The sequence below is a fragment of the Rana temporaria genome, chromosome 4 (genome assembly GCF_905171775.1).
Source record: "Rana temporaria chromosome 4, aRanTem1.1, whole genome shotgun sequence".
Lineage (NCBI taxonomy): Eukaryota > Metazoa > Chordata > Amphibia > Anura > Ranidae > Rana > Rana temporaria.
The window spans coordinates 189,062,374-189,073,212 of NC_053492.1; the positions used below are offsets into that span (position 1 = coordinate 189,062,374).

Sequence of the window (10,839 nt, forward strand, 5' to 3'; positions counted from 1 at the left end):
AACAAGCATAGCTGAAAACAACATGTATTGTACCTTGATAGAATGAATGAATATCAGTAATAGTGGACTGCAAGAAAAAGTTGGGTGCTTGGTAAATGAGTGTCTGTTGCCAGTCTTAACATGAGAAAATCAGTAATATATGGAGTGTCTGTACACAAAAAAAAAAAGTGTTTGTAAATCTAAAACTTTTTCTAGTTTTGGATAGATTGGGGAAGGGTTGGAATTTGTGTCCGTTTTTTTTTCTTTATCTCTGTGTCCCTGTTAGGATGAATCACCCCTCTATTTGTCATTGTGACCATAGTCAACATTGTCACCAAATTAATTTTACAGTTGTCACCAGAGCAAAAGGTGAGGGTCTGTAATGAGAATTCCCCTTTTAAGATTGCCTTCTTATCCAGGACAGGAGATCAGAGGAGTCTTCCCAATGAGCCACAGGCATCAAAAAATAACCTGCCAGCGGTCTTAACCATTGTCTATTCTATCCAAAACAATTAAATAAATTAGATTAAACGCAATTAAAATAAATTAATACAATTGTCTATACATGCACTTTAAATTGGAATGGTAAGAATAGTGTTATTGTTATGTAAATAATGTTACTGTGATGTTGCTAACAGGAATTGTTTGTGAAAAATAAATATGTTTCAATATGAATAATATTGTAGATCATCAAAAGTATAGTGTTGTAATATTAATATAGATGTGTAGGCATTTAAAATAGTGTGTTATGTGTATGGCATGGTATATCTGTGTTACATACAGGCATTCAAGGTTACACATCAAAAGGTGTTTGCTGACCAAAAGGGTTAGTGGTCAAACACAGATCAAAGGAACAGCTAAAGACCCTTAGGCCTTGTACAGATGAGCGAACATGTCCGATGAAAACGGTCCGCGGACCGTTTTCATCGGACATGTCCGCTCGGAGATTTTGGTCTGATGGTTGTACACACCATCAAACCAAAATCCCCGCGGACAGACAGCGCGGTGACGTGGCGGTGACGTTGACGCCGCCACGTCCGCAAACCAGGAAGGAAAATGCTTTCATGCATGCGTCAAATCCATTCGGCGCATTGGGGGAGATTTTGGTCTGCTGGTCTAACTGGACTACTGGACACTATACATCTGTATCACTACATTTATTGGACACGTTTATGAGATCACTACATATAGTATTTATGTGATTTATTCCATCAGTTCACATTAGCTACACATACAAAAGTGTCTACCAGTGACCATTCTATGTATTCAAATTATAGTTATTAGTTAATGACAATAACAATCATTAATTAATGACAATTATTTTTCTAAACAAAATTGACAACATGCAGGAGAGAAAATCATACATTATTTTAATTATGGACATTATGAATGCTTTTTTGAACTCATGCAGAAACAAAATTTAAATAATATTACATTCAAGTAAAGCCCAACATTTTATAAAACAATTCCTGAATTAAATGCCAGGCAACCGTATAAACATGTCTCATACAGAATATGATTACATTATTTTTCATTTTTTTTTTCTTTTTATATTGTTATATTGTTAGTACTATTATTATAGATAACAAAATATTTTCAAATTCAAATGTTGTATAGAGAAAAATAAAATCTAGTAAAATTATAAGAAAAATTATGCACATTTACAACCTGTGTGCACTTACTGTATATGTGTATGTTAATGTTCAATGCATTTAATAAATGTATTTACAGTATGATAGCTGGGTGGACTTACACTCACTGTATCACCGATACATTTTAGTATATGAAAATGTGCACCCTGCACAGCAGTCATACAAATAACTAGTACTATTGTAAATCTAAAACTGTTCTGTGTAAGGGCTGCAATCTATAATTCAAATTATACATTTTAAGTGTAAGTCAGATTTGCATGACTTTTATTTATGTCAAACTGTCATGTAAGTATGCATGACTTCCAATTTATTATCAAGGTCTTACAATGTATAATAACAAAATAAATAGATTTATTATAAATAATACTCAACTCTTTAAAATGAGCAATATATTTACCTGGTGATGATGTGGTTTTAGTTGATGACACAGTAGAACCTACAGATACAAAGACAAATTGTCTAATAACTATTTATAACTACAAATTTAACAAATCGCATATTTTATGATCACAGAGCACACCTTATCCAAATGAAAAAAGTAAAACTGTCTGCACAGATTTGTCCACAAGAAAAAGCGATGTGGCCCAGATATATTGATGACAGGTTCACTAGCAAGAACATTTCACAGAGCAGATTAAGCAGCCAGCTTATGTATTAGCACATGGGCTTACCCAGTTTAGACTGCTCTCTAACTCTCTTGTTTTTGTTCCTCCAATGCTCACCTTCAGGACCTCTCCAGAGCCTCTCCAATCTTCTGGAGCTCTCTACCTCTATTTGTCTGGCTATGTCCTACTATATGCACCTTTAAGTGATTCCTGAATACTCAAAGCAGCTAAAGCAGTTGTAAAGGCTTTTTTTTCTAAAATAGCAAACATGCTCTACTTACCTGCTCTGTGCAATGGTCTTGCACAGAGCAACCCTGAACCCCCTTTTCTGGGGTACCCCACCAGTACTCTTGGCTCCTCCTATTATTGGTGTGCATCCATATAAACTCTATAGCAAGCTGCTTGCTATGTGGGGGGACCCAGCTGTGCTGTGTGTATCTATTGACATACACAGCCCAACCCCAACCCCTGTTCTCTGCTCACGTTTAAATATTTCACAAACTTTACTTTTCTGTCAATTTTAGCTTTATACCGAGTCATTCATATGCTACATATGCCTACATCTAAAGTCATTGCACGTAGAAAGGTCTGTTCTGAACTGGTTCATACAAATCCAGACCCAGTCTGGCTCATACAAATTTAGATTAATCATTTACATTTCTTAACCATTGAGGGTGGAACAGCTTTTACTGCTTTTACGGCTTTTACTGCTGCTCTGTGAGCAGAGAGAAATAAGAGAGCTGCTGCAAATGGGCACAGCACTGGATCAAGATAGCACTCAGGTAAGTATACAGGGGAGTGTATATCTAACACATCTAAGACACCATATCCAAAAAAGGGTCAGAAAAACCCTTCAGGTCTCAGTAGCATAAGATGTGCCATCTCGAGTTACTCAGCTACCATCTGTAATCACCAGAGTGTACAGCCCTAACCAAATGCAGAAGGCATAGATTCCCTGCTCAGAATTCTCCATGGGAATGAGCAGAATTTCCTAGATGTTTTGACCCACATCCAAATACCATAGTAATGCCCAGAAGGTGGGTTACAAGTACACCAGCTAACACATTTTAGCAGACATAGATATTTAGCCAGATAGTTTATTAGCACATCGCTTATTGGCCAAGCTAGGCTGGGTAGATTTCACAGAAAGTGGAAAATGTCCCTAATAGGCCAGCTGTATAAGGAAAATGTAAAGCAATCTGAATGTTTGTCAGAATTAAACGTTTAAATATTTCACAAACTTTACTTTTCTGTCAATTTTAGCTTTATACAGAGTCATTCATATGCTACATAAGCCTACATCTGAAGTCATTGCACGTAGAAAGGTCTGTTCTGAACTGGTTCATACAAATCCAGACCCAGTCTGGCTCATACAAATTTAGATTCATCATTTACATTTCTTAACCATTGAGGGTGGAACAGCTTGTTGAAAAAAAGCTTGTTGAAAAATATTTATGTTATTCCATGTTCTCATTGTAAACAAAAAGCTGTGCAGTGATGATTTTATTTGGTGTGTAAAGCTGGCCATACATTAGTCGATTTTCAAATCATTCGTATGAATATTTGCATGAAAATCATTCGTATGAAAATTTGCATGAAAATTCTCATCAGTACGTTTGATGATATGCTGGACCACAGTCACTCTTACAAATTAATTTATTCAAGAAAGAAATTCCATCCTGCTCCTTCGAATTTTCTTTCCACTGTGGATGTCAATTTGCCCCAATAACAATTACTAATTCAAATGAACATTCCCAAAATGAAATTCGTCTAACACAATTCTACTAGTGTATTGCCAGATATGGACTAATAAAACTACTCAAACTATTTACCTGTCGGTTTTGTAGTTACAGTGGTGGTGGTGGTAGTTGTTGCTGCTAAAAAGACAAAAGTTCATTTTTTATCAATGCAGTCTTAGAATACACAAGCCAGACATCCTAAAGAAATGTTTAAAGCCTAGCTCCAACCATGTTACACCCATATTTAGGTTGTATCATGTCACATGGTTGCAAGCTGACAAACCCTCCCCCCAAACCATCCCACTCCTGACAGTGTGCAGATGTTTTTTTTATCCTCGCAGCCACTGTCACTTTTGAAATCAATGCAGCTGTATGGTGCTCCACTCGCACAGCCACATTATTCATTCACAGAGATCTGTGAATGAAAAAATAAACTACAAGCCCCAATCTTCCTTTGTGGCAGTCATTTAATCATATTAAACTGAAATTCTCAGACTTTATTAGATATTATTTTAAGACTAGGAAATAACCAAGCAAATAGTCTGTCATGAATGGATCACAGCTTACCAGTACAATATCCTGGGTAAAAAGAAATATCATCTATAGCAACATCACTGCGGAAATCTTCACCTCTGACACCATCAATGAAAATCTGTTGACAAAATTCATGAGGTTATAGCTAATAGCCAGAACTGGGTTTATAATATGCCAGTGCAAAGAGCACAATGACTAAAAAGCACAATAACATACAAAAAGAGATCAAACTATTTGTAATAGATTTAATAACAATTCATTTGGCAAAAGAAATACATTGCATACCTGGATAATATCACTTTCAGGCAGGAAAATCTTCTCTAAATACCACATGTCCCCATGATCTCCTTCTATAGTGAAGACATCTTCCAAACCATAATCTCTTAGTACTGACACCCTCAGCATCATGTATTTTGCTGCTCCATACATGTGATACCAAAACTGTAAGCAATGAGTTCCAGTGAAACAATTTGCAGGACTCTCCAATCTTGCAAAGTCTCCCTCTTCTGAATCCTGTCCATTAATGTATAGATAGTAGCCATCTGTTTAAATTAAAATATTAATGCTGAAGTACCTTTTCTGTTATGAACCATTATTTTGGGAGTTATATAAACTATTACAAACAGAGAAAGTAAGTAAATAAATGACTTACATCCTGTTGTGTGGTCAAATGATGGTCCAGTAAAATCGGAAGGGGTTGAGCCATTCCAGTGTATCCAGTCCATGTTATCACTCGTTGATTGTTTCCAGTTACACAAGTTCACATCAAAAGAACAATCTATATGGCATACATCTGTTTTAGGAAACACAGATAACATTTATGAGTTATATTGTGCATACTGTATAATGCATGTGCAAGCGTTAAAGCTGAACTTGAACATGATTACTGTAGGAATATTTATAGAGGTGACCGAGTCGGCTGCTGACCCATTATTGTCAGTAGGCTGGGATACGGAGGTCACAATTCTATATTTCATAGCTGTAACTGAGAACGTTTTGTTTCCCTCTGAGGCCTTGTACTCACGACCGGATCTGTGCGCTGGAAACTGTCTGCCCGACAGTTTCCGGCGTACAAGGCTGATTTGTGTTTTGTTCCGCTGGCGTGTACACACCAGCGGACCAAATTCCCGTCGTACCGGAACGCGTGCACGTAAACTACGTACGACGTCACTATAAAGGGGAAGACCAAAGTTAATGGCGCCGCCCTCTGTTCCTCTTTTGCTAGTTACGTGTTTGCTCGTGTTAGTGAAGGTTTGGTTAGAGCTGATTCGCGCTTCTCGGTCTCCAGGCTTTGACAGCGTGTATTCACGGGTTCAGTGCGTGTGCTTGCGGTAACGTAGTTGTCATTCGGCTATAGGCAAGCAGGTTGTTTCTGCTTTAGCAGTTGCATCCTGTGCGCTCGTATCTGTTTGTCACGCGTTTGTCGCAGGTAGTGCTGGATTTGCGAGTGCTTTCTGTTTCAGTGTGTTCTTGACTGACCAGCCGGCCGGTTTGAAGCCATGATGGAGCAGCAGCGTCAATTTTCGCGAGTTGGTGCTGTTTATGGGATGGCTGCTGGATATGTTCATTTGTCCAGTACTTTGGCCAGAAACAGGGGGCGGAGGCGTTTCTGGACCAAGAATTGGTTGCGCCAGCGTGACCAGTTCTCACATATGCCTCTGCTTAGGGAACTCCAGGAGAATAATCCTAATGACTTTAGGAATTTTCTCCGCATGACGGACCCTGTATTCAACCGTCTGCTGGATCTTCTGTCCCCCTATATCACGAGGCAGGACACTGTGATGCGCCAAGCCATCACGGCCGAGCAGAGGCTTATTGCCACGTTGCGGTACCTGGCGACTGGGAGGAGCCTGCAGGACCTCAAGTTCTCGACAGGCATCTCTCCGCAGGCGCTTGGGGTCATCATACCGGACACGTGTGCTGCCATCATCAAAGTTATGCATGAGGAGTATATTAAGGTAAGTTTCCTGGCTCTAATAATGTGTCCAACTAACTTTATTTTTAATTTCCCAGATATGCTGTGTGTTTAACCTCCCTGGCGGTATGATTCTGTCTGGAATTACGTACCAAAAGCGGTACATTTATTTTGCAAGGAAATTGGTGTTTTATACTGTAGGCCTGTAATTTTTAGAAATAACTCACTTAAATCTGACCAAGCAAGAGTCTTGTAGGCATCCCGGGTATGATTTTTTTTTTTTAAAACAAAATTATAAATTATAATATAATAAATAATTATAAATAATTATAACAAATAATAATATAATTATAATAAAAATTATTTAATAATGTAATCAACTCAAAATCACTGAAATTTGCAGTTGCAGAATTGTCGCTGTCATTATTTTATTTTTTTTATGACGAATTTCCCCGCAAATCGCTATCGCACAATTCTGCAAGTGATTATAATTTATTATCGCTGTTTTCTAGCTGATCTAAAACCATTTTTGACATAAAGGGACACTTTTGGACAATCTACAGTTTGCAGGCAGAAATGACATTTTTTATTATATAAAAGTACATGCAGGACACTGGGCAGACCACTAGGGACAAGGGGTGTGTGTATTTTTTACATACAGTACTGTAATCTATAAGATTACAGTATACTGTATGTAATGTGTTTGTTTACTTTTTTGAATTTGGCGCCGTTCTTCGCCCCCGTGCGTCGTAACGTCGCAGGGAACGGAGATCGGCGTCACACGGGGACTGTGAATCGAGCGAGGAGGTCCCGCTCGCTCACACAGCGGGTGGCATCGCTGGATCCAGGGACAAGGTGAGTAAACCAAGCCTGTGGATCCAGCGAAAGGTAAGCCCGTCCAGCCCGAGCGCGACTCGGGTTTGCCGATCCTAACATGTAAAACCAACCCCGAGTCGCGCTCGGGTTTACCGTCAGGGGGGTTAACTAACGTTACCTTTTCTCCCTATGCATGTTGATATCAGCTTTACATGTTTTATTCTTGGCCTACCTGCATATTTGTCCATTACCCAATATTAACCTGTCCAGCATGCTATCCTAGGGACAAACCCACCTTGCCAATTTTTCTAACAGGACTTTTTGGTTTTTGTGCCCCCCCCCCTTCAAACTTTTATTGTCCCCATCAGAGGGCTGTGGAGTCTCTTAATGAAGTGGCCCTATATATTTCATTTCCCAAATTCTCCATGCACATTTTTCTAATGCAATTTTAATACTGTGAACTGTCACAAGGATGCTTGTAGGATGTATTTGTTACAAAGTACTAAATCTCTAATTTTGTTTGTCACCACAGCTACCCTCCACACCACAGGAATGGCAGTCTGTGGCTTCCCAATTTGCCCAGCGGTGTGATTTTCCAAACTGCGGTGGAGCAATAGATGGGAAACACGTCCGCATTGTGCCCCCACCCCGCTCGGGGTCGTACTATTATAATTACAAGGGTTATCATAGTATTGTGTTGATGGCGGTGGTGTCGGCACAGTATGAGTTTCTATATGTGGACGTGGGGAAGAATGGCCGGATGTCTGATGGGGGAGTGTTCGCACGGACTGATTTCTATGATCGTCTCCAAGCTGGTGGTCTGGCATTGCCACCAGATGAAGATAATGTGGAAGGACTTCCGTTTGTGTTCCTAGCGGACGAGGCTTTCGGGCTTGGTCCTCACCTCATGCGGCCTTTTCCCCAGAGGACCCTCACCTCAGAGAGGAGTGTGTTTAATTTTCGGTTGGCCAGGGCTCGGAGGGTAGTCGAGAATGCCTTTGGGATACTCACCAACCGGTTCCGCCTGTTCAGGACATCGATACATCTGGCGGAATATAAATTGGACACCGTTGTATTTGCCTGCTGCATTTTGCACAACTTTTTACGCAGGCACTCCCAGACGTACCTACCCGACATCGGTTCTGAGGCAAGACTACCCTCAGATCCCCTTCCCGGGCTGGACACTGGTCGCGCTGGCTTGGCCCCCCAATCAGCTCGTGAGGTACGCGACAAATATGTTGAGTACTTCATGGGTCGGGGGGCCATTGCTATGCCAGATCATATTTCTTTCTAATTCGGCCCCCAAAGAAAGGAATATTCTAAAAAATAATAAATAATTAGACCATTGGACTTTATACAGTTGTTTGTCATTAATGCTTTTTCTCTTTTTCTGTCTTCCTGGTTCTCTAACTAACTTCTTCAATTGTAATGCATAATTGATTTCTCCACTTTTAGTAACTAACCACATTTTGCACAGTATTCACTCATCTACAAACAGGGTATTGAGTCTAGAAATAAGAAGCAACTCCATTTGTAAATGTTGAGGTCAATTTTTTTTAATTTTTGCTTGTTCATGACCCCAAAAATAATTTTATATTTTTTTCATTACTCCCTGCTTTTGTACTTAGGAGTCGTCAAAATTTTTTAAAATTATTTTTTTTTTTTTCAGGTAATTCAACCAAAAATATTTTGCAGATTATACATTTATTAACAAGTTCACTTTTTTTTTCCTCAAATATAGTTAGATTTATTGTTTACATATATATATATATATAGATTATATTTGGTGGGGTGTTTACCGCCTTAAATTTTTTTGGGCCCATATTTTTTAGGCACAAAAAACAATAATTTTTTAACCTTTTTTTTTTTTTTTGGTGTTTTTTTCTAAAAGAAAATTTTTAGGTGAGAATTTGGAGTCAAATCTCTACTTCACTAAATTCAGTGATTAGAGAGATTTATAATTCTATATATATATTTTTAAAAATTTTTGGCGTTGTTTATTCTTTATGGTCTAAACTTTATAGTATCCCAAAATGTTCAACATGGTCAAAAAGTAACAAAATCAAATTCCAAATATATAAAAACTCACAACAGCAGTCAGTCATGGTGTGCTTTCACACTGGAACACGCCAAAATTGGAAGATACACACATTCAGTGCAAACTCGCCAAATGTCATTGGTTCAACAGACAAATGGCCACATGTGCTATCTGACATCATGGGTGATCAATGTCTGTGTTTTGTGGGAGCAAACCCTTCCTCTCAACTACTTGAGGATGGAGGAGGGGGTTGGACCCACAAAGCACAGACATTAGATATTCTGTGATGGCAGATAGCACATGTTGGCACACTGTGTGTGTATCTTCAAATTTTGGCGTATTCATTATTCAAACTGTAAAAATGTTTGTGGGGGCGGGGGATGGGCGGGGGGTGTTTCAGTCTTTGACACGGCCCATCATGTCAATAATGTTCTTAAAATTAGATTCGATCACCATCATTCTTTGCCGCATATTGTCCATTTCCGTGCTGCATTCCAAAAGGACATTTGTTACATTCTGTTCCATGAGAAACATCCTTTCACGCATATTGTGCATTTCAGTGCTGCACTCCATTACCTGCTGAATAATTATAGCAGCACTTGCACGTGAAAATATTGGCACACCATCCTCCTCCCCTAAAACAAAAAAAAAAAAAAGGCATTTACAATATTATTTTTCTATGAGGCCTATCTACATATGTTTTTTTCAATCAAGCTAGGGTGACACTGACCTGATGGGCTTCTCCTTTCCACCTCTTCGACATCTTCTATCACTCCTCCTTCTTCCACCACCTCCCCATCATCTTCAATCACTCCTCCTTCTTCCACCACTTCCCCATCATCTTGGACTCCTCCTTCATCCATCAATCCACCTTCTTTCAATTCGCCAAATTGTTCTTCCGCCACTTGCCCTTCATCTGCTATGACTTCTAAGTCCAAAATTACTTCTTCCTCCTCTCTTCCTTCCTCCTTTCTTCCTTCCTCCTCTCCTTCCACATCCTCCTCTCCTTCCACATCCTCCTCTCCTTCCACATCCTCCTCTCCTTCCACATTCTCCTCTCCTTCCACATCCTCTTCTCCTTCCACATCCTCCTCCTCCTCCACATGTTGAGATGGCAGATTTTGGCCTTGTCTGGCCCTCTCTGCCTCCTCCAAATGCTGGCGACTTCTTTCCCCTGAAATAAACCCAAAAAAATGTAGACTCATCAGCACACAGATATTGGAGAGCATAAATCGCACACATTGCTTAGAAGATGCTTTCATTTAGTTACTTTTATCTTTCACCAAACCTACATTTTGCTATTACTTCTATATGGCAAGCTCTGATCCTGCCCCTTTTTAGCAAAGTGACACACATGGATGTCCCCCCTAAACTGTATTTCTGGGAGACCCTACCAAAACCCATTTTTGATTTGGGGAGACACAGGTGCTCTGCATTGCAGATGTGAAAACATCTGCTTTCTTACCACTATTTTTAGAATGAATCCTGTTTGCCTTTCCCATTCTCATACTTTTTTTTTCTAGAACTAGCTTTTACACAATGTTTACAAACAAAGTTTTTG

At 39.3% G+C, this 10,839-nt stretch overlaps 1 protein-coding gene across 1 annotated transcript; it reads right to left on the reverse strand.

Moving 5' to 3' along the window:
* Positions 1-53: 53 nt before the first annotated feature.
* LOC120935672 (MAM domain-containing protein 2-like) lies at positions 54-5,319 on the reverse strand. Its single transcript, XM_040347725.1, has 6 exons — positions 5,162-5,319; positions 4,795-5,051; positions 4,543-4,627; positions 4,069-4,113; positions 2,029-2,067; positions 54-148 (listed from the first exon to the last, which is right to left on the reverse strand). The coding sequence occupies exons 1-6, from the start codon at positions 5,232-5,234 to the stop codon at positions 54-56; spliced, it is 594 nt and encodes a 197-aa protein (XP_040203659.1). The 5' UTR covers positions 5,235-5,319.
* Positions 5,320-10,839: the final 5,520 nt, after the last annotated feature.